General features: G+C 41.1%; 1 protein-coding gene across 14 annotated transcripts in view; it reads left to right on the top strand.

Moving 5' to 3' along the window:
- LOC125454807 (utrophin) overlaps positions 1–25,390 on the top strand; it is a 572,019-nt gene that overhangs the window by 307,813 nt on the left and 238,816 nt on the right. For all 14 annotated transcript variants that reach the window (XR_009446113.1, XR_009446114.1, XM_059648282.1 and 11 more), the window contains one exon: positions 6,975–7,164. Coding sequence is in view for 12 of the 14 variants with exons in the window: in XM_059648282.1 (XP_059504265.1) it covers positions 6,975–7,164 (190 nt within the window). In the remaining 2 variants the exon portion in view is untranslated. The remainder of the gene's footprint in view (positions 1–6,974; positions 7,165–25,390) is intronic.

Here is a 25,390-nt window from a genome sequence, read left to right as displayed (position 1 = left end):
AAATCCCAAAAGAAGTTGAGGAGCTGCAGGAGGGTACAAAGCATTGTAACGGGCTGGATAGTAAGATAGCGCCCAGTCTTTTCAAAGAGTTAGGAACTGCCGATGCTGGAGTCTGTGATAACAAGGTGTTGAGCTGGATGAACAGAGCAGGCCAGGCAGTATCAGAGGAGCAGGAAAGCTGACATTTTGAGTCTGGACTCTTCTTCAGAAATGGTAGAGGGAAAGGGGCCTCTGAAATAAATAGAGAGAGGGGGAGGTGATGATAGAAGGTGGATAGAGGAGCAGATAAGTGGAGAGATGATGGACAGGTCAAGGAGGTGGGATGTAGCCAGTACAGGTGAATGTAGGTAGGGAGTTGGGATGTGGTTTGGTCAGTGAGGTGGGAGCAACGGATAGTTGGGAGGGAAGACGGACAAGTCAAGGAGGTGGGCATGAGATGGGCTGGTCTTGGGATGAGGTCGGTAGTGGGAGATTTTGAAGCTTGTAAGGTCCACATTGAGAACATTGGGCTTCAGGGTTTCCAGGCAGAATATGAGGTGCTGTTCCTCCAGCCTTTGTGTGGTGTTGTTGTGGCAGTGGAGGCGGCCCGGGGTGGGCATGTCATCCAAAACGTGGGAGGAGAGTTGAAATGGCTCGTGACTGGGAGGTGCTGTCGCTTGTCATGGACCGAGCGTAGGTTCATAAAGCAGTCTCCAAGCCTCCACGGTTTCCCGGATTGTAGAGGAGGCCACAGCAGGAACAGTGGATACAGGTAAACATGTGCAGGTAAACACCTGTTTAATGTGGAAGGTATTCTTGGGGCCTGGGATTGAGGTGAGGGGGGAGGTGCAGGGGCAGGTGTAGCACTTCTTGTGGTTGCAGGGAGAGGTGCCGGGGTTGTGGGGTAGTGGGGAGTTTGGAGAGTGGTCCCTCTAGGAGGCAAATAAGGGTGGGGAGGGAAATATATACTTGTTAGTGGGGTCAGATTGCAGGTGATGGAAGTGGTGGAGAACGATGTGTTGAATCAAGAGATGATGGGGTGATATGTGAGGACGGCACGGAGGCTCAGTGGTTAGCACTGCAGCCTCACAGCGCTAGGGACCTGGGTTCAATTTCACCCTCGGGCGACAGTCAGTGTGGAGTTTGCAGATTCTCCCCATGTCTGTGTAGGTTTCCTCCGGGTGCTCTGGTTTCCTCCCACAGTCCAAAGATGCAGGTTAGGTGGATTGGCCATGCTAAATTGGCTTAGTGTTCAGAGATGTGTAGGTTAGGTGGGTTATAGGGAGATGGGTCAGTATTGACTTGTAGGGCTGAAGGGCCTGTTTCCACACTGTGGGGATTCTATGACTCTATTGTATGACAAGGGGAATTTTGTCTTTGTTGTTATTGTGGGGAGGGGGTGTGAGGGCTGAGGTGTGGGAAATGCAAGCGATGCAGTTGAGGGCATTCGGGTAAAGTTTCCTCAGGTATAACGAGGGGAGTTGATCAAGAAGTTAAAATATTGAAAGATATGGGAGTCGGTCAGTCTCTAACAGTAAGAGATGAAAATCTTCTGAAATATTACCTGAAGAGAATAGTAATCTGTGGATTAAATGGACAGAGAATGTGTTCCCCGTGTAAGATGAAGCCAGAAAGTCCAGTTAAGATTGGGGAAGTCTTTTTCCAGACTGCGGTGACAAGATCATATAGCCGTAGGTTAAAACAAGAAGGGTAAACAAAACAGAAAGTTGAAGGAGTTGAGGTCCAGTTTGTTTACACAGTGTTTGAGATGGTAAAGGATAAACCTAAGTAGGTATAGGCAGAGGTGTTTAGTTTTGAAAGATTAATGGAGTTACATCAAAAAGCTGAGATGATAAAGGATTTATGTCATAAAGCCCATACTGAAAAGGAATCAGTGTGTATTCCAGAATGTTATTACCTTAAGGATAAAATCTTAAGGCAGAAATGGAGACCTTGGCCAGTTAGTGCAAATGAGATAACAAAGTATGGAGATGGATGCGCGTAGCAGGCCAAGCAGCATCTTAGGAGCACAAAAGCTGACGTTTCGGGCCTAGACTCTTCATCAGAGAGTGCAGATGAGAAATGGGCGGAAGTTCACCAGATTGTGTTGCCGGTAGAATGTAGACAGGAATTATGGTGGGAAGCAGACAGATTACCTGTTGGAGGTCATCTAGGTGTGAGGAAGACTCAGGCTAAGGTACAGAAACATTTTTATTGAACTGCATTGCATAAAGATATGTCAAAGCAGCGCAGTCTCAAAAGGTAGTGGAAGCAATGTTTCCGAGAACCTCGCTGATCATGTTGGTCCTCAGATCTGATGGAACTCACCATCTGATGATTCTGCATGGATTATCGGAAGGTCAGTTCCGTGAGTAAACATTCCAGTTCCAAGTCTGGGGGACTATGTGGAAAAAGTAGGACAAACCACTTACATCAAACAATTGGACTTATTTCATGCTTACTGGCAAGTACCTTTATTGGAGAGAATGAAAGATATTTCTGCTTTTGTAACTCCAAATGGGCTATATTTATTTAAAGTAATTCCCTTTGGAATAAAGAACTACCAGCCACTTTCCAGAAACTTGTAAACAGAGTTGTTGCAGGACTGATTAATTGTGCTGTCTACATGAATGACTTAGTGTTCTTTAGCCATTTGTGGAAAGATCACTTAGATCATTTGGCAGAGCTCTGTGAGAGGCAATGGAAGGCCAAGTTGGTCATAAACTTGGCAAAAACAGAATTTGCAAAGGTGGAAGTAACATTCTTAGGGCATAACATCAGACATGGACGGATGACACCGAGGAACGTGAAGACAAAGACTATTGAGGAATTTCTGAGACCCTCCTCAAAGAAGGAAGTGAGACGATTTTTAGGACTGAGTGGGGTCTACAATAAATTTGTACCAAACTTTAGTAGAGTCGTGGTACCACTGACAGATATGTTAAAAAAAACATGAAATTTCAGTCGACAGAACAATGCCAGGAGGCACTTGAGAATTTAAAAGCCCTATTAACCACCCCTCCAGTTTTAGCTACACCAAACTTCTTGAAATCCTTTCAAGTCGCTAAAGACGCATGCAATATAGATGTTGGAACTGTGTTACAGGAGGATGATTGTGGAATTGAAAGGTGAATTGTGTTTTTTAGGAAAGACTCGATATCCACCAGAAAAATATTCAACCATTAAATAAGTTATTGAGTTTGGTAATGGCCTTACAACATTTTAATATTTACATTGTCAACAATGTATCAGAGATTATTGTGTATACTGATCACAATCCTTTGACATTTCAAGAAAGATCTAAGGACAAGAACACCAGACTATTTTGTTGTGCTCTCATGTTACAGGCATTAATTTACAGATTGTACGTGTTGTGGGTTGTGAAAATATTATCGCAATGCATTATCGCAGATTTAAAAGAAATATTTATAGTGGATAGAAACGTTAGTGTTCAGTGTTAAATTGAAAAAGCGTTAATATGAAATGGGTAACTCCAGATTAATGAGATATGGATCTAGTAATATTAGGGAGTTAGGTTTTAGGCAATAAAAATGAAGCCATCTTTTAATAATGATTTTTTTTTTCTTAAGGGGGTGTGATATTACGAAGTTGGGTAGCGTGCTTATTGACTTGGAGGGAGGAAGTTAGAATTTGGTCTTTGTAAAATGTTAAGGGGGACCTGCAGTGTGTGGTCCCTTTAAAAGATGATGTACTTTTTCTATGTTTAGAAATTTAAAAAGGATATTGGAGAGCAACTTGTGTTTTTTCAGGTGCAGGGAAAGCACTTGAATTGAAACATTTGTATCAAAAAACTGTACAATTAGCAGGCCAAGCACCAGTCTTGTTTTGTTATCAAGACAAATTTTGATTCAGCCAATCAATTTGATTCAGGCACTGAGAGACGAAAAACCAGTTAACTTTAAATCTGCTGGTTTTGACAACACAGGACCAGTCCTGTTGTAAGAAATTGATATGTTATCAAAGGTATTAAAGGAAAGAGCAGTCGGAAAATCAGGAGAGCGAACTGCCATCTGCAAGAGTTAACAGCTCTTAGCTCTCGAGAGAATCGCTCGCTCTCGAAGAGTTCTCTAATTTTTGGGGAAAGTACTATCTAAATCCTACAGCACAACTAATTAATATTCCTGACATAAGAATTCGATGGAGAAGCCGTTCCTGACAGCATACTGGACGGAGAAGGCACAAAACATTCTGGAAGATGCTTAATCTGTCTGTAATTTCAGGAGACTAAATTTTTAAAAACATTTTATTTATGGAAGTGGGGCTTGTATTCATTGGAACAGCATACCAGTAGAATCTTATTTTATTCGGGAATAGTTAATAGTTAGGCACTTACTTGGTTTGTTAATAATTTATGTTAGTTCACTGTTAGAGAAATAAATTATTATTTGTTGATTGTACGGTGAGTATCAGGGTTTATTGTATTTAACCACTACAAGTGGGAAAGCAGTTTACACCACTTTTCACACTGCTTTAAAGAGATTATATAGGGTGAAGTGCTCCTTTCTGGGTGTTTTGATTTTAGTTATCCACTTCTTACACAATAGTGCTGGATATCAAGATGAGATGAGTAGGTTCCTGTTTCTTGGAAATGGTGATTGCCTTGCTACATGCATGTTACTTAGGAGGTCAGTGGTTTGAACATAGAACTGTACAGCACAATACAGGCCCGTTGGCCCATGATGTTGTGCTGACCTATTACCCAACTCTAAGAACAAACTACCCTGCATTTTACTGTCATCCATGTGCCTATCCAGGATTAAATGTGCCTAATGATGACTCTACTACCACCACTGGCAGTGAATTCCACGCACCCGTCACTCTCTGTCTAAAGAACCTGCCTGTGACATCTCCCCTGTAATTTCCTCCAATCACCGTAAAATTACACCCCCTCATAATAGTCATTTTCACTTGGTTAAAAGTTTCTGGTCGACCTTGGGGGGACGGCTTTTCATGCAGAGGGTGGTGCCTGTGAGGAGTGAGCTGCCGGGGAAGTGGTGGAGGCTGGTACACTTACAACATTTAAAAGGCATCTGGATGGGTATATGAGTAGGAAGGATCGAGAGAGATTTAGGCCAAATGCTGTAATGTACTAGATTTATTTAGGATATCTGGTCGACATGGACGTGTTGGACCAAAGGGTCTGTTTCCATGCTGAATATCTCTATGACTCTATGAAACTCTACCTATGCCTTTCATCATCTTGTACATCTCTCTCAAGTCACCTCTAATCCTACTTCGCTCCAATGAGAAACCTCCCTCAACCTTTCCTTATAACATATGCCCTCCATTCCAGGCAGCATCCTGCAGCACGGTGGCTCAGTGGTTAGCACTGCTGTGTCACAGCGCCAGGGACCCAGGTTCGATTCCAGCCTCGGGTAACTGTCTATGTGGAGTTTGCACATTCTCCCTGTGTTTGTGTGGGTTTCCTCTGGGTGCTCCTGTTTCCTCCCACAGTCCAAAGATGTGCAGGCTAGGTGGATCGGCCATGCTAAATTGCCTGTCCTGTTCAGGGGTGAGGGGGTTATAGGGGGATGGGGATGGGTCTGGCTGGGATGCTCCAAGGGGCGGTGTGGACTTGTTGGACTGAAGGGCCTGTTTCTACACTGTAGGGAATCTAATCTAATCTAATCTAATCTAATCTAATCTAATCTAATCTAATCTAATCTAATCTAATCTAATCTAATCTAATCTAATCTAATCTAATCTAATCTCCTCTGCACCATCTCTAAAGCTTCCACATTCTTCCCATAATGAGGCGACCAGAATTGAACACAGCATTCCAAGTGTGGACTAACTAGGGTTTTATAGAGCTGCAGCATAATTTCACGGCTCTTAAACTCAATCCTCCCACCAACGGAAGCCATTACAGCAGTGGCCTTCTTAACAGCCTTATCACCTTGGGTGCCAACTTCGAGGGATCTATGGATGTGGACCCCAAGATCCCTCTGTTCCTCCATACTGCTATTAACCCTGTATTCTGCATTCAATTCGACCTTCCAAAATGAATCACTTTGCACTTTTCTGGTTTGAATTCTGTCTGCCAATTCTTTGCCCAGCTCTGCATCCTGGTAATGTCCCGTTGCAACCTACGCTGTCCACAATCTTTGTGTCATTGGCAAACTTAGTAACCCACCCTTCCATTTCCTCTTCCAAGTCATTTATAAAGATCACAAACAGCAGGTGTCCCAGAACAGATCCCTGCGGAACACCACTCGTCACTGAGCTCCAAGCTGAATACTTTCCATCTACCACCACCCTCTATCTTCTATTAGACAGCGAATTCTGTAACCAGACAGTCAGTTGCATGCTTTCCTTATTTTCTGAATGAGCTCACCATGTGGAGCCTTATGAAATGTCTTGCGAACTTCCATATGCACCACATCCACTGCTCTACCTTCATCGATGTGTTTTGTCACATCCTCAAAGAATTCAGTGAAGCTTGTGAGACATGACCTGCCCTTCTCCAAGCCAGGCTGACTATTTCTAATCAAACTGTGCTTTTCCAAATAATCATAAATACTATCTGTCAAAATCCTCTCCAATAATTGGCCCACCACAGAAGTAAGACTGACTGGTCTGTAATTCCCAGAATTGGGAATTGTTGGTTCCAGTTAGAAAGATTGGAGTAGAGATTGTCGAATTGTATGTTGCATAACTGGTAGAATTACAGTGAACAGGTCTGGTTAAGAACTGGCAGAGTAAGAAACATGGCGGCAAGTCTAAGTGACATGGGATTTAATATATACGTGCACCCAGTGACAAAACTGATATTTAATTCCAGCTGGTATGAAAAAAATTAGTGATAGTTTCTGTCATAAGTCAAAGGTGCTTGAAATTCTAATTATTATTTAAACTTGCAGATTCTCAATGAGAATTTTAATATTTTTATGATTTCTCTGTTTTGCGCCTGTTCTGCAGTCAGTGTCATGCCATTTGTTCTGATGTTCTGTGTTTGTCCTTGTTGCTTCCCTCAGAGCCAGTGAGAGAGTTGAAAGGCTGGAGAATGAACTGAAGCAGCTACAGAACTTGCTGCAGGAGTTGGAGGCATGTCTCAGCTGGTTGCAGGATACTGAAAGTGCAGTTGATACCCTGGCTAATGTAGCTGATAAAGAAGACTTTCTGCAGGATAGTGCTGAGGTGAACGAACTCAAACACCGATTGCAGGTAAGTACACTATGAGATAATGAGCGGTTTATTTGATTATCTGTGGCAGCCTTTTCAGTAATACTGGAATGTGTATGCTTTTGGTTCTGACTTTAATCTTCTGGCTGATTTTACAGATATTAACTTCATCTGGGTTGATTAAATTTAGTTAATTCTTTGGAAACCATGTTAGGAGACCTCTGAAAACACTTGAGAGATACGTCTGATTGGTTCATGTTCTTTTTGCCCACCTAGTATGTTTGGCTGCTGTTCCAAAATATAACAGCATGACCCTTGAGAGATGGGGGTCAAGCATCTCAGATATATGATTAGTCTGCTGCATTAATTCAATTATCACTAAACTAGTTAGGTGTAGCAAGCGTACATTTTGGAGGAAATTAAACTTTTGGCATTTAAGAATGGAACCTGGGAGTGGGCGGCCCGGTGGCTCAGTGGTTAGCACTGCAGCCTCACAGCGCCAGGGACCCGGGTTCGATTCCAGCCTCTGGTAACTGTCTGTGTGGAGTTTGCACATTCTCCTCGTGTCTGCGTGGGTTTCCTCTGGGTGCTCCGGTTTCCTCCCATCGTCCAAAGATGTGTGGGCTAGGTGGATCGGCCATGCTAAATTGCCCATATTGTTTATGGGTGTGTGGGTTATAGGGGGATGGGTCTGGATGGGATGCTGCAACGGGCGGTGTGGACTTGTTGGGCCGAAGGGCCTGTTCCCACATTGTAGGGAATCTAATCTAATCTAATCTAATTCAGTGCAGTAATGTTATGTTTTATAATCTGCATGAGATCACTTACCAGTGTAGGAAATTTGCAGAAGTGTTCAAGTGACCGATTTCAACTCATTGCATCAAGGAATTAGTGTGTAGTATTTGTAAATGGTGTAAACTCTGTATAAATAAGAAGGACAGCTTTCAACAGAGAAAATATTTGTATCTATTAATATCCTTTAAATATACGTGACTAAAACTAGTTAAACTGCCTTTTCCTCATAACACACAACAGACTTGTCCTCGACTGCTTTGGGAAACGAGAAATGCAATTGCTTCGCCACTTGTGGGGATCTTTGCATCCTCGCTCTCCACTGGAGTCGTACCTGAGGACTGGAGGGAGGCAAATGTAATTCCTCTCTTCAAGAAAGGAAATAGGGAAATCCCCGGCAATTACAGACCAGTAAGTCTCACGTCTCACGTCTCGCGTCTGTCGTCTGCAAGGTGTTAGAAAGGATTCTGAGGGATAGGATTTATGACCATCTGGACGAGCATGGCTTGATCAAATACAGTCGACACGGCTTTGTGAGGGGCAGGTCATGCCTCACAAACCTTATCGAGTTCTTTGAGGATGTGACTAGAAAAGATGATGAGGGTCGAGCTGTGGATGTGATGTATATGGACTTCAGCAAGGCATTTGATAAGATTCCCCATGGTAGGCTCATTCAGAAGGTCAGGAGGAATGGGATGCAGGGGATCTTAGCTGTCTGGATACAGAATTGGCTGGCCAACAGAAGGCAGCGAGTGGTAGTAGAAGGAAAATATTCTGCCTGGAAGTCAGTGGTGAGTGGTGTTCCACAGGGCTCTGTCCTTGGGCCTCTACTGTTTGTAATTTTTATTAATGACTTGGATGAGGGGATTGAAGGATGGGTCAGCAAGTTTGCAGATGACACGAAGGTTGGAGGTGTCGTTGACAGTATAGAGGGCTGTTGTAGGCTGCAGCGGGACATTGACAGGATGCAGAGATGGGCTGAGAGGTGGCAGGTGGAGTTCAACCTGGATAAATGCGAGGTGATGCATTTTGGAAGGTCGAATTTGAAAGCTGAGTACAGGATTAAGGATAGGATTCTTGGCAGTGTGTAGGAACAGAGGGATCTTGGTGTGCAGATACATAGATCCCTTAAAATGGCCACCCAAGTGGACGGGGTTGTTAAGAAAGCATATGGTGTTTTGGCTTTCATTAACAGGGGGATTGAGTTTAAGAGTCGTGAGATCTTGTTGCAGCTCTATAAAACTTTGGTTAGACCGCACTTGGAATAATGCGCCCAGTTCTTGTCGCCGTATTATAGGAAAGATGTGGATGCTTTGGAGAGCATTCAGAGGAGGTTTACCAGGATGCTGCCTGGACTGGAGGGCTTATCTTATGAAGAGAGGTTGACTGAGCTTGGACTTTTTTCATTGGAGAAAAGGAGGAGGAGAGGGGACCTAATTGAGGTATACAAGATAATGAGAGGCATAGATAGAGTTGATAGCCAGAGACTCTTTCCCAGGGCAGAAAAGGCTAACACGAGGGGTCATAGTTTTAAGCTGGTTGGAGGAAAGTATAGAGGGGATGTCAGAGGCGGGTTCTTTACACAGAGAGTTGAGAGCATGGAATGCGTTGCCAGCAGCAGTTGTGGAAGCAAGGTCATTGGGGTCATTTAAGAGACTGCTGGACGTGCATATGGTCACAGAAATTTGAGGGTGCATACATGAGGATCAATGGTCGGCACAACATCGTGGGCTGAAGGGCCTGTTCTGTGCTGTTCTATGTTCTAATACTTGTGTTCATCAGCTGGAGGAGCCAGATGGTTTCATATCTATCTGAGCCAGTTAACTTGACTAGCATACTCAGAAACAAAAAGAGAAGTTGCTGAAAATGTTCAGCAGTCTGGCAGCATCTGTAAATAAAGATCAATGTTAACGATTCGGTTTCGGAGACCCTTACTCAGGCCTGAGGAAGGGTCACTGGACCCTAAATGTTAACTCTGATTTTTTTCTTAACAGATGCTGCCAGACCTGCTGAGCTTTTCCAGCAACTTTGCTTTTGTTTCTGTCATCAGACCTTGAATATTTTAGAAATGTGACAGGATTTAAACAAGGACGAAGGCAGGGAATGAGGGAATCGAAGAACCAAAAAGAAAGCGTGTGTTAGGGTGGAAGGCAGGAATGATTAAATGGTGAACAATGAGGACGCAAAACAAAAAGGCATAATAATGGGACAAATGAAGAATCAAAAGTTTGGTAAATGAGAAAGCAGAATCCTATTCAGCGCTTGTTGTTTGAAAAAGTGGAAGCAGTAGTTATAATCTGAAACTGTTGAAACCCATGTTGAGTTATTGAAAGTTGAGATGTGTTCCTGAAGCTTATACTGAGCTTTGCTGGAACTGTCAAAGTGGACAATGACAGATTGATGTGAGACCAGGGCTGAGAATGTGTTGATAAATAAAGAAACCTCAGGGCCATGCTGCAGATTGAACAGAGAATTTCTGTAAATCACCCAATCTGCAATTGTTCTGCCACGATTTAGCATTTGGAATGTTCTGAGCAGTTTTGTTCTTCATATCTAAGGAAGGATGAACTGGCCTTGGAGGAAGTCCACGGAGGTTTACATGAATGATTCAGGATGGAGGACTTGTCATATGAAGAGCAGTTGAGAACTCTGGATCTATATTTGATGGAGTTGAGAATGATGAGGGGGTGATCTAATTGAAACTCTCAGAATACTGAGAGTTCTGGATTGAGCAGCTGTGGAGAAGCTGTTTCTGCTAGTAGGAGAGACTAGGATTTGAGCCTTTCAGAGTGAAAGGACGACCCTTTAGAACTGAGATGAGGAATTTCTTCAGCCAGAGGCTGGTAAATCTCTGGAACCCATTGCCACAGAAGGCTGCAGAGGCCAAGTCATTGAATTGATTTAAGACAGAGATATCTTGGTTCTTGATTAGCAACGTGATCAAGGGTTATAAGAAGAAGGTAGGAGAATGGAGTTGAGAAACATATCATCTGTGATTGAATGACAGGGCAGACTGGATGGGCTGAATGGCCTAACTCTGCTCCTCTATTTAATGGGCTTATAGAGACCCCATGTGAGCAGCAAATCCAGTATGTTAACCTGAAAAAGGTGCAAGTAAATTGTAGTTGCTCAAGGAAGGAATGTTTGAGCCCAGGAGGTGGAGAAAAGTTAGAGGATTTGACTGTGGTATGATAGAGAGAATAGTTCTTTCAAAATGCTAAAAGAGGAGAAGGCGGGCAGATGTGTTTGGTAGTGGAAATGGTAGAGGATAATCTGTTACATTTGGAGGCTGGTATGACGGAATAAGAGAGGGCAAAGGAAATCCTGTCTTTATTTCAGACTTCCAACGTCCATCGTGTAATGTTATGTTTTAGTGAAATTGAGGCATTTGGACATTGAAAATAATAAGTAATAGATTACAAGTGACCAAATAAAAATTATGATGATGTCCTTAATCCACTGCTTTCTACTAGAACATCCTTTGAAGTTTGAAGTTTACCACTTATATTGAGACCCTTCACAAAATTAATCTCCATGCTGGATTTTAAGTTACACCTGTTTGATACGCTATTATTTATTGCTCTAGAAAGCATTAAATTTTATTGTAAAACATCGTAAAAACTCAATTGCTGTATATTTATGGCGCCTTTGTGTGAGTTTTATTGTATGTCGTGCAGGGTGGAAGTAGTAATCAGCCATGAATTATGTGAGTTACAGTGTAAGAGAAATATTAAGCATTCATGACAGGGTTCTCACTCTCTCGTCCCTTTGTTCCGTGTTGATAGTAGAGCAATTTACAAGAAATCAAGTACTAACAGTTTAGACACCTACGCACAAAAATTTCACACTTCTCAATATCTCAGATCCTTTTGCCTCAAACTGCCGAAACACCTCAAAGTTTAGTTTTACATCTTTTAGAAATACGCAAAGAACTGCATGTCTCAATGTCCTCTTTGGAGATAATGTTTTCGAACAAACATCCCATTCTGTCACCTATAATGTAGCAATTCCTGACTTGCATTTAATGACGTAGTAAACAGAGGATTCATATTTGTTTGGAAAACCAGAAAAAACCATTGACTAAAGGCAAGGAGCCAGACTGCCTGAGGTACACAGTTTCAGACATCTCTCAGACTCCCCCTGGATAGCAGTGGAACAAGTACTTTGCCATCTGTTATCTTTGTGCGCATTGTGCCCACTGTCCAGTCCATTTCAAACCAACGATCTGAGGCACTTTTTGCATATAGATGATGATCAACTGTCTTCTCCAGTTCTGGACTTTTAGAGGGATGCAAAGTCTTAGGAGAAAGTGCGGAAGATATTTACAAGAATGATTCCACAGATGACAAATTTCAATCATTAAGTTGGATTGGAGAAGTTGAAATTGTTTTCCTTTGAGATGAGAATGCCCAGAGGAAATCTGATGAAGGTATTCAAAGTGGTGAAATGTTAGGACAGAGTAGATGGGGAAAAAACATTCTTGATGGTGAAATGATCAAGAGTAAAATGGCACAGATTTAAAGTAATTCATACAAAGAGCAAATATGGTTTGTGCAAAAACTTTTGGGATGTAATGCCGGTGAACAATTGCAGGCAGGCTCAATTGAGGCAATCAAGAATAAATTAAACGATTATTTGTAAAGGGAAAATGTGCAAAGTTACAGGGAAAAGGGAGCAAAATAGCACTAAATGAAATGCTTGCGAAGATATAATAGGCTGATTGACCTCCTTCTGTGCCATAGCAATTCTGAGATTATATATTCCTTTTGCAGAATAAATCTGATAATATGACCATAATACCTGGCACGAACCACATGTGATGGTTTCAGGTCATGCCATGCTTGGGTTTTGGCTCTTCCAGTTCATTGGTAATTGAGCCACAAACCAAACTGTAGTACTTGAATCGAACTCCAATTGTATCAGAATGGCATCTAATCATTAATTAAATGCTTCCTGGCTGAATATATCAGAGGTACTGAATTAAACAGCCACTTCCAACCCTAGAAATGACCCACCTAACCAGCAATGATGTATTCATATCAGTATTCTCGTCATCTTCCTTTACTCTTGTCCAATATGTGCAAATAGAGGAAAAAGACATGTAATGTGCTGGGATCTCACAGTGCTTAACAGTGGATGAATCCTATTTGTGAAGCAACATATGGATTCATGTCAGAATAAATTGAATCAATTTTTTAAAATAATGAGAGATATAGAGTTAATGGTAGTTGTCTTTTCTGTAGGATGGGGGATTTCACGACTTGGGGGTACATCTTTAAGGTGAGAGGAGAGAGATTTAAAAAGGATGTGTGGCAAATTTTTTACACAGAGGTGGTTCGCGTGTGGAATAAGCTTCCTGAGGAAGTGGTGGATGTGGGTATAATTGCAGTATTTAAAAGAAATTTGGAAAAGCACATGAATAGTAAAGGTTTGGAGGGATATAGGCCAGGAGTGGGCAGATGGGACAAGTTTAGTTTGGAATAATGTTTGACATAGACTGGTTGGACTGAAGGGTTTGTGTCTGTGCTGTATGACCGTATGACTGTAAAAGAACAAGCATTCTTCACAGCTGTAGATTTTGGATTTTCTTGTTGATGCAGTGTGTAGAAATACTGTGGTTATCTTGTCAGTTTCATATTTTCTGATCATGTTTAAAGTTCCAGCCCTGCTCATGAAAGGTATCGCATAATATTCAGAAACATATCAACCACCCAGTTGAACCAGGCCTCCTCATGGACTCCTGGAGGCTGCTGCAAAGTTTCTACAGACACACATGCATGCATCTGACCCAGATCTTATGGATTTCTTCTTGATTGCAGTCCATTACTATATTTTAGTTGAGTAGATTCCAGCACTCTCAATTTTAAGCGTATGCTGCAGCTGCACAAGGTGAAATCTTCCACGCGTGGTCTGTATTCATACTTGATATGTTTGGGTCCACTCTTAATTTGACATGGATAGCTTCCACATCATATCTTTGGAGTGACATTGAAAGCTCTATCGGTTCACTCAAAGGCCAGCAGACGCTGAACCAGCTGACGAGTCTGATTATACACTCAGCATCACTAGCACTTGTGATGAATCATGGATGAGAATGTCTAGTTTTTGTACACGAGCAGGTTGTATATCAGCAGTTAAGTGGGAAAGATTCAAAATGATTCCGTGCACTGTTTAATATGTTATATTTCATGGCCAAAGCTAATAGTATTGTGCAAGTACTGTAACGAGATAATGGGAAACACATCACTGGTTGAATGAATGCTCAGAAATGCAGGATTTAAAGCAGGACTAATAAACTCAAAAGATGTAACGGATTTTTCCTTTTCCTGAGACACTGCATATTATTTGTTCATGAACTTGGTGTAAATACGTATGATTTAAAAGTAATTTTTTTTTCAGTTGAAAACAGGAGGATGTCCTTCCATGATATTTGACATTCAAGTCAAGATAAGTGCACCAATGACCTTTTAGATAGCAAGGTTGTACTGAACAGGCATACAAATCTGGGAAGTAATTAATACATTGTGAATGATCCATGGATAGAGATGACCTTTCATTTTACATGACTTACCAAGTGTATTGGATAGCTAGAGTGAAATTTGTTGGCAGTTGCCAGCTTTAGGATTAATGGCAGTTGGTCTTCATACAAAGATTGCCTTCTGCATCTTTAAGCCTGAGTCATTTTTATGTGTATGCATTAAACTGATAACTGCACATTGCTGACATTTAAATAGCTGTTAGCATTCTGACAGCTTTATTGATTAGTTCACGTGATGATGGTCCCTGATATGTACAATGTAGCCAGCATGCATTAAGCAATTAATGCTTATTTTTCTCACTGTTTGACCTGTATAGTTTTGACTGTAAATTATCAATGCTATTGTACACTTCTTTGACTGGTAAGGGAGTAAGGTAGACAACCCTGCTTTATGCACAAAAGTGAAATACTATAAAATAGCGAGTTTTGAGAAGATTTGTAGCTCAGGTTGAGGTTCTGGATGTGAGTTTGCTCGCTGAGCTGGAAGGTTAGTTTTCTAACCTAACCAGATAAATAGAAAGTGGGACATAATACCAGCGCTTCGTCGGAGGCTCACTGATGATGTTACCTAGAATGGTGACGAAACGTCTGAAAACTAACCTTCCAGCTCAGCGAGCAAACTCACATACTATAGATGCTGGAAATTTGGGAAAAACAGAAACTGTTGGTAAAGCTCAGCAGGCCAGTCAGCATTTATGGAGAGAGAGCCAGGCATGACGGTTCAGGTCATTTTGAGATAACCTTTCACCAGACTGCTGTATTCTTTTAGCAGGGGAGTTCTGCAGGTCTGTACAGAGTAGTCTGCTATCATGTCCTGTCTCATTATCTTAGTGCCTTTAAAAGGCTGGAGAGCGCTTTGCACTAAATCAAGTATTAGGTTTCAGGACAAATAATCATCTGAAACCATTATAGACCCAATCAGTATTTCTATTGACTCCACAGAGATCAACTTCATGGCTGCTGGATTGATATAGTGAGTCATTAATTAGCTCTAGAGTCAGCTGGTATTGAATGATATAATGATTGGTAGCTCCAATTTGACATCCAGGACACACAAGGTGCTTATCACTCCTGGCTAAATGAAACATTCAGCCATAGCGTCGGAGTGTCAGTTTAATAGCTTTCTCTCTCGACCTGAAATGTTGTGTCTATGTAATCTAGTGAAATGTATGCTTGGGTGGGTGAAAGTATGCTTTGTTAATGTTAATACGTTTCATTTTGAGGAGTACTTCAAACCCATTGTACTAAAGTACTGTATAGGTGCACTTGAAAGGGATTCATTTGCTCATCAGTAATTCTGAGTACCATGGTAAGAAACTTTATCAATGCAAATTATTTCTTATTTTTTGGACCTAATATTTCTGATGGGAGGAACCAAATTTAAAGGTCAGCAGATATCAGTCCAGTTTATTGAGATAATATCGGCTCCGTTACTTTCTGCATTGTTGTTCTCTTGTGGCACTTAAATCCAGGTTTGCCTACAAATGCAATTTTATTGACTCTCCTCAGAAAATATGCATTGTCATGGAATCTTTGTGTTACACTTCGCCTTGGGAGATTTTACTCTACAAATACAGGTTGTTGTGGTACCCACATCATAATTACTTGTACATAATTTATTTTGTACCGAAACTATTAGCTTCCAGTTCTGTGTCCAGCATATCCATATCCTGCGATGTTAGTTACAGTGCACACTTACCATTTGGGGTGTTTGTGAAATGAATTAAATTTTTCTGTTTAAGAAATGCCAGCTGAACTTTTGTGAGACCCTTGCTCAATTATTGTTAATAATGTATGTTCACAAATTTGTGGGCATTAACAACTGCTTTTTATTTTTGTTCTGTGTTCCCTTCTGCATGCTCAAAATCATCAAATTAAAAAAAAAATTCCTGTGAGAGTGGTGTCACTGGAAAGGCTAACAAAGACCCATCGCTAAGTGTTCTTGAGAATGCGGTGGTAGTTGTATTCCGGAGATGCTGCATTCCATGTAGTGTACACCCCATGGTGGTAATGAGTTCAAAGTTTCTGACCCTGTGACAGTTAACTTACAGCAATGTAGTTCCATGTCAGGATGCTCTGTGGCCTGGAGAGAGCTAACAGGTGATGGACCCTCCTCTGTGTCGATTAATCATTGTCATCTTCTAGATGGCGGAAGTCATGTGTTTGGAAGGTGCTGTTGAAGGAGCCTTGAAGTTACGGTAGTGCATCTTGTAGATGGATTCCATTGTAGGCCAGTGGTGGTTTGGATGCTGAAGAAGTGGCAGGCTCTTATTGAATAGAGTTGGGCTTCTTGAGTGTTGTTACAGAAGTATGCACTTGGACAAGTGATAGTATTCCAATCACAGTCTGGACATGTGCATTGTAGCTGCTGCATAGAGGTGGGAGATGAGTTATTTGCTGAATAATGCCCAATCTCTTGTAGTCGCATGTGTTTCTGTGGCTGGGTCAGTTAAGTTTCCAGTCATTGGTAAACCCCAGAATATTTTTATTCACTATGTGTACTGTTGGTTATATCAACAACTAATGCCCATTCCTGCGGGTAGTTAAGAATCATCCACATTGCTCTGTGTCTGGAGTCACACAAGAACCAGCTAAGGTGGCAGATTTCCTTCTCTAAAGGACATTAATGAACCAGATGAGATTTTATAACAAATGGTTATGCACTTGCTGTTAGGCTAGCATTTTATTCCAGATTTTGATGGACTAAATAACTTTCTTATACTGAGGCAGAGGACACACATTTGAAAGGATTTTTTTCACACCACAAGTTTGTGATCTAGATTAGACTACTGAGTGAAATATGGGAGTAATTTTCAAAGAAAACTGGGTGTATATTTGGGAAAAAAGAAATTTTGGAAATCCTGGTGAAAGAACAGGAGAGAGGGATTGTTGGGTAGTTCTTTCAAAGAATAAGTGTAAACAGTCAAATGATCTGTTTCTGTTTGTCGGATTCAATGAATCAGGAAGAGAGGAAATAATAAAATTATTCAATCTAGTAATGTGGGTTTGTACCATGTATAATCTGTAAATCGGTTTCATTAGGCTGTGGAATCTTGACCCAGTGTTAAACAAAATGGAGGTATTTTCAAATAACTTACATTGACTGTTGAAACTAGTTTAATTTTGAATTATTTAAAATTTATTCGTTTTAAAATAAAAGTATTAGCAGTCTACACAATCAGTAGGATGCTGTGGGAACTTAAGGGATCTGAGCAGGGTTTGACCAACAGAATAAAGTTATTAAACTATTCAGAGATCTATAGAGTTATTTTTTTAAATGAAGAAAATAAACATACTTGCTTTAAGGTTTGCCTGTTCATGATGTATTGCCTCACTTTGTGAAGCAACTACTGTATGATAGGTATTTCTTCCAAAATGTATTATACTGCTTTGCAGTGATGCCAGACTTAGACTTAGATTGCTGTTTAAAATGAGGCTAAACATTTCAACTTGTTTTCTCTCTCTTTCTCTTTGTTACCCTTTTCTGTCCCAGGAAATAATAATTGTGACACTGGATTATTTTTACAGGTTGAATTGGTTATCCCAAAGCATGAAGTTTTTGTGTAGTGTGTGTGTGCGCACAAGGATGTATGTGTGTATCTGTCTGTATTTTTCCCCCATGTCTTTCTCCTGCCTCTCTCTCTCATTCTGTTTCACAAGGTTGTGCTGCTGCAGTAAGTAAGTCTTTAATTTTTGGTGGCGTTTGGCAGATGCACTGGATGTGACTGGCTAATTCCATTCTGTGGCAACCTTTCACCTCACCCTGAGCACATTAAGCTTCTTCAGGCTTCTCTGGAAGATGCAGAGTGAGCATGCTCAAATGTAACAAATCAAGTCCATTGACAACAAGGAAATGATTTTTGCTCTTTAGTTATAATGCAAATTTTAAGATGCTTTTATATGACTGGCAAACTCACAATGATGGCTGTAGTGAGAACCCCTCTGCAGAAAGTTGTAATGTTTTTGCAGCGATTGCAAATGATGGCAATTTCCTCCCCACCCTATCAGAAACTGCGTAAGGTGAGTCTATTAGAGGCTGTCGCATCTTTATATAATTTGTTCACAGCTGGTGCTGAAGGAGCTATTTGGAGTTCTTGTCAGCCACTGCTGTTTCACATGACTAGATATAACACTTGATAAAATTATGTGTGGTCTGTTGTGGAGATCTCTTTGTACCCATTCCTGTAATACTGAATTAAGTACACATTTTCTCTATACTGTACCCAAAGATATATAGATTATACATGCTTAGTTTATTTGGTATGCGGCTTTTCAGCTGGTGATGTCTGGTCTTGCTGACTGTTAAACTGGTAATGGGTCGATGCTGACTAATACAGGCAGGATGGTCATTTCCTGATAGCTTTGCCATGTTTTAAAGTTTAAAGACTGTAAAGCGATTCTCCAGGCTGGCGTGAATGACATTCTGGTTTCATGAATTAAGTGTTATAACTAGATTAATTTCAGCTATTAAATTTAGTGTTGTTTTTAAAGTAGATTGATATTCTAACCAAGTAAGTAGTCATTTAATTGTAGTGAAGTTTTCACTTGTGTTTAGTTTTCAATGAAAGCTCTTGGCTGTATGTACATCTCTCACCCATCCCCTCCTCCCACCTCAAGCTGCACCTCCATTTCCTACCTACCACCTCATCCCGCCTCCTTGACCTGTCCGTCTTCCCTGGACTGACCTATCCCCTCCATACCTCCCCACCTATACTCTCCTCTCCACCTACCTTCTCCTCTGTCCATCTTCTGCCCGAAATTAGAAGTGAAAAGAGGCGTGTTTATATTTTGAAGCACTGATCTATTGTCATAATACTGGTTTTGTTTTAAACATTGATTGAAAGTTTTATAATTCTGGTCAGGTCAGGTGTATTAGTTGGTTGTGACATATATCTAACTAGAAGTTTGATATTTGAATATCTATAATGTAAATTATTTTTATTCCTGTAATTCTATAAAGGGAATTAGTTTCAAATGTTTAGGTACAAGGTATTGAGGAGTTAAGGAGACAGTAGGAGAGAGAAAATATGCTGTATCATTTGTCATAATGAGATTTGAAGCCAGGTCACGAGGACATTAGCCTGTGGGTCTGGATTAATAGTCCGATGATATCACTACTCCGCCCCCACCTTTAGAATTTTGTGTCTCTTGTTTGTCCACTATAGTTGTCCACCAGTTACCCTTAAAAATAAAATGTTTTGACAACTTGAAGAGAAAATTATCTTTGCAGTATTGTATTCTCAGCTGATTCCTTTGAGAGATTCCTTCTGATGAGTTTTGACAGCAATTCTAATAACAAACAGTATTGCAGTTAATAAAACTGCCAAGGAATGAATGGGTCTTTATGCTATATTTATGGTCGAGTGGTCAAGCCACTATCAACCTGCTAGAATTTCAATCTGTGCCAGCCTAGAGCAGCTAATCGTTTTTGATGAAAATTACACGCATAACCCCTGTACGACAGAAGCAAAACAAATATAAAGTCTAAAGTCAATCTTTATAATGTTCCCTTCAGGGCGCTTAAAACTATTCTGTACTTATAATGAGAAAATATTTTTAAAAATTAATTTATTTTAAATCAAGTCATTCTGTATCCTCAGCACAATAATGAGCTTGGCTTATGACAGTCAGCCAACTAACTGCCAACTTACAGGCTCTTAATCATCGTGGCCCCCTTTTTGAACTTGACCGGTGACACACAACTAAGATTAACAGCATGTACCTCTGCATCCTTTGCTTTGATTAGTAATGACATTGAGGTTACCAGCTTGGAGATTCTGAGTCTGATCATTATCAGGGAGCTTAATTAAGTGCCACTGAGTCAATTTTTGCATCACTGTTTGTTATTTCAGCTTCTTGATGGTGTGGACATCAGTAACTCTTGGAAGCCAATATTATCAGTACTTTTTCTAAATGGGCCTTGTGTTGCTGGCTAGGTGACTGTTTATTGCTCATGCCAAATTGCTTACAAGGCAGTTAAGAGTAAACTATGATGCTTGGCCTAGACTGAAGGGTTTGTTCTGTACCATATGATTCTGTGATTTTATGAATGCGAAGACTGGAATCACATGTATCCTAGGCCAGGTTTCCTTCTGTATCGGGCATTAGTGAACCAAATGGCAATTGAGAATGGTTTAATGGACACGTTCTGGCTAACATTTTTATTGCACTTGCATTGAATTCAGGCTTCAGAAAGAATGCCAAGAGTAGGTACATCAGCATTGCAGCATTCCCTCAACATTGCCATCATTTTGTGCTCAAGTCCTGGTTTGGAGCTTCAACCTAAAATTTCTAACTGGGTAGAGGGTGGAAATAAGAGGATGACTGTGTCAGTGGAACAAAAATGACAGACACATTGGAGGTTTTTTTCCTTAAATCATTCATAGAGTTTGTCCATTGTCCATTTCTAATTTCCTTTGAGAAGGTGATAATAAGTCACTGCAGTCCATGTGATGTGGGTGCATCCCAATATGAATAGTATAGTATTTATGATTATTTGGCAAAGCACAGTTTGATTAGAAATAGCATGGCTTTCAGAGGGGTAGGTCAGGCCTCACAAGCTTTATTGAATTCTTTGAGGATGTGACAAAATACATCGATGAAGGTAGAGCAATGGATGTGGTGTGTATGGATTTTAGCAAGACATCTGATAAGCTTCAACATGGTAGGCTCATTCAGAAAGTAAGGAGGCATGAGATTCAGGGAAATTTGCCTGTCTGGTTACAGAATTTGCTGTCTAATAGAAGACAGAGGGCGGTGGTAGATGGAAAGTATTCAGCTTGGAGCTCGGTGACTCGTGGTGTTCCGCAGGGATCTGTTCTGGGACACCTGCTGTTTGTGATCTTTATAAATGACTTGGATGAGAAAGTGGGAGGGTGGGTTAGTAAGCTTGCCAATGACACAAAGGTTGTTGGAGTTGTGGATAGTGTGCGTGACTGTTGTAGGTTGCAACAGGATGCAGAGCTGGGCAAAGAACTGGTAGATGGAATTCGACCCAGAAAAGTGTGAAGTGATTTATTTTGCAAGTTCAAGTTGAATGTAGATTACAGGGTTAATGCAAGTGTGGAGGAACAGAGGGATCTTGGGGTACATATCCATAGCTCCCACAGAGTTGCTACCCAAGTTGATAGGGTTTTTAAGAAGGCATATGGTGTGTTGGCTTTCATTGACAGGAGAATTGAGTTTAAGAGCCATTAGGTTGTGCTGCAGCTCTCTAAAACTCTGGTTAGTCCACACTTGGATTTTTGTGTTCAGTTTTTGTCGCCTCATTATAAGAAAGATGTGGAAGCTTTAGAGAGGGTGTAGAGGAGATTTAGCAAGATGCTACCTGGAATGGAGAGCATGTCTTATGAAGAAAGGTTGAGAGAGTTCAGGCTTTTCTCATTGGAGTGAAGAAGGATGAGAGATGACTTGAGAGAGGTGTACAAGATGACAAGAGGCATAGATAGCGTGAGTAGCCAGAGACTTTTTCCCAGGACGGAAGTGACTATTACCATAAGACCGTAAGACATAGAAGCAGAAATTAGGCCATTCGGTCCATTGATTCTGATCTGCCATTCAATCATGGCTGATACGTTCCTCAAACCCATTCTCCCACTAACCCCTTGATCCCCTTGATAATCAAGATTAGATTAGATTCCCTACAGAAACAGACCCTTTGGCCCAACAAGTCCACACCGCCCCTTGAAGCAACCCATCCAGACCCATCCCTCTATAACCCACACACCCCTGAAGACTATGGGCAATTTAGCATGGCTGATCCACCTAGCCTGCACATCTTTGGACCATGGGAGGAAACAGGAGCACCCGGAGGAAACCCACGCAGACACTGGGAGAATGTGCAAACTCCACACAGACAGTCACCTGAGGCTGGCATCGAGCCCGGGTCCCTGGTGCTGTGAGACTATAGTGCTAACCACTGAGCCACCGTGCCGCCCCAAATCAAGAACGTATCTATCTCAGTCTTAACTGTACTCAATGATCTGGCCTCCACTGCCTTCTGTGGTAGTGAATTCCATAGATTCACCACTCTCTGGCTGAAGTAGTTTCTCCTTATCTCCATTCTAAAAGGTCTTCCCTTTACTCTAAAGCTGTGCCCTCCGGAATTCATCTCTCTTACCAATGGAAGCATCTTTCGAACATCCACTCCGTCCAGGCCTTTCAGTATTCTGTAAGTTTAATTAGATCCCTCCTCATCCTTCTAAACTCCAATGAGTATAGTCCCAGATACCTCAAATGTACCTCATATGTTAAGCTGTCCATTCCTGGAACCATTCTCGGGAACCTCCTCTGAACCTGGTCGAGGCCACTACATCCTTCCTGCGATATGGGGACCAAAACTGCGCACAATACTCCAAATGTGGCTAAATTATAAGGGGACGTAATTTTAAGGTGATAGGAGGAAGGTATAGGGGAGATGTCAGAGGTAGTTTCTTTACACAGAGAGTGGTGGGTGTGTGGGATGTGCTGCCGGCAGTGGTGGAGTCAGACACGTTAGAGACTTTTAAGTGACTCTTGGATAGGCACATGGAGGATAGTAAAATGTAGGGCATGCAGGGTAGATTGATCTTAGTAGGATAATAGGTTGGCACAACATCAAGGAGCTATACTATGCTGTGCTGTCTATGTTCTATGTTAAATATGTTTTACTTTGATATAAGAGTCCTTTTTGAATTCTCAGCTTCCTGATTTCAGCTGGATTTATCCCAGTTGAATCTTCAATGTTCATCTACACATGCTGACTTCCAATCAGCAATGGCTCACACTTGTGAGTAGAAGAAAGGCTGGAATGCCAACAATGGAACAAAAAGTAGTTATAAATCTGGGTCAGAACTCTGTACTGTAACATGGAAATTTGAAGATAATCATGGCATTCTAATTTGCTGGTTATAGAAATACATGAAAATCATTTTTTTCTTTCCTTGCCCAAAATGTTTGCAAACAGAATCTGTCTTTTTCTGTGAGGCCGATGTTTGCAGTCATTTATTCCTTTGCGAGATAACTTCAAGCTTTAATCCTAGTGTGAACATAAGTAGATATTGTGGAATGAACTAAATATCCAATAGATGGTAAGAAACAAATTATATTTATTAATTTTTAAATGTTATTTAACATTAGGATTACTGTGGTAAATAGGGTGAGGGAAATCTGTAACAAGTAATGGAAAGTTTCTGACGTTTGACAATCACTGCTTTTTTTCACACGGGCAGCTAAAACACTATTATCAAGTCGTGCTCCTTTTATTCTGCCATTACAGTTCTTTTGCAGGAAGTATTCAGTTAGCCCAGTATCTCTCAGAAAGCACAGCAATGTAACTTAATTTTTCAGACTTTACTATTCGGTTTTTACTCTTTTACATTTCTATTTTTAAAGCTGTTTTGCATTTTGCTGCCACAGCTACTGCAGTATTATATTTTTAAAGCAATTTCTAATACAAAAAATGGTTTTGTCCCATCCCTGCATTCTTTTATTTATGGTTAAGTTATTACCTCAAAACGTTCACTGACCAATCAGAAAGGTTTCTCTTATATGGTTGATTTTAATAAAAACACTCAGAATTTTTGGTGGAAAAACTTCGCAGGTCTGGCAGCATCTGTGAACTAAAATCAGAATGAGTGTGTCGGGCCCTGTAACCCATCCTCAAAATTATCAGAAAGGCTGTCGAGGAGCTGGGCCTGTCATGCTTCTGCACTGTTAGTGAGTTTGCAGCATTCATGTGATAAGTGTACTTGTTTAGAACTGAGGAAAGGTCACTGAAATGGTAACTCTGATTTTTCTACACGGATGCTGCCAGGCCTGCTGAGCTTTTCCAGCAACAACTTCTTTTGTTTCTGATTTACAGCATCCGCAGTCCTTTTGGTTTTCACTTGGAATTTTTAATTTGTCTCCGTGAAAGGGATCAAAAATTTTGTTTTTAAGAGGGACCTGAAATAACTCCACAGAGCTGGTATCCTGTCACCAAGTCACCTTTTATTTACAAATGGAGAGTCCTTGATACTGAACCAACTCTTTCAGAGTGAGCAGGATGTCTGACACTCCAATTCTTATCAATCAGCCAGGGCTTCCTGACTGGACCAGATTAAGCCCCATTTAGGAAACTCATTCTGAGATGTCCATCTGGCCGACCTCATTACATTCAATATATTCCTCCCCTTCTGAATTCAAGGACACAGGCTGGTTCTTTTTCTTTTGTGGCTTCTGGATGTTCTAGTGTTGGGTCAGGTTCCTCTAATCCTGCCTCAGATACGGGCAGAGTGTAATGTGCAGTAGCTTGCCTCTTGCGCCTGGAGTATCTTGCAAGAAATCTATTTTATTCTGCAAGTGGAAAAGGCATCGAGGCAGTGACCATCTCAGATTACGAGGTATCTTCGATGCTTGACGGAGAAGTAGAACACACATGTTCTCGAACTATTGGAAAGGCTGTCGAGGAGCTGGGCACGTTGTGCTCCTGGGCTGTTTGCGAGTTTGCAGCATTCATATGGTCTTGGTGACATTCTCGTTCAGGGCTATTGCATCTACTTGATCTTTATATGTCATCAGACCTGACCTTACGTTGACCATGTCTGTTACTCATGCAGGGCCACGCCTATGGTTTCTACGCCAAACGTTATCCCCTGAAATAAACTCTCAGTCAGCAGTCTCATGTCTGGCACTGGCTTTCCTGATCCGGTATCAGCCCAGTTTGGTTAGCATGTAAAACAATACCTTTGACTGTGTCTGTCTACATGTGACAGTAATATGTCAAATCAAATTTTATTTATTAACTTCCCATGTATACACAGATGCATGCAGTGTGGCCTGTTAACCTTTGGAGTTTCACCAATAGCATTAATTCTCATTTCTGTTGCCTTTTAGCTTTTTTAATCAGTTTGCATTGCAACCCTTATTCATGCATACCAATTGATATTTCGCAGATTGTAGAATAGTGGGTTATTTGTG

The sequence above is a fragment of the Stegostoma tigrinum genome, chromosome 9 (genome assembly GCF_030684315.1).
Source record: "Stegostoma tigrinum isolate sSteTig4 chromosome 9, sSteTig4.hap1, whole genome shotgun sequence".
In the NCBI taxonomy this organism is placed as follows: Eukaryota; Metazoa; Chordata; class Chondrichthyes; order Orectolobiformes; family Stegostomatidae; genus Stegostoma; species Stegostoma tigrinum.
Note: the sequence above shows the minus strand (reverse complement) of the source record. Positions and strands in the feature narration are given on the sequence as shown.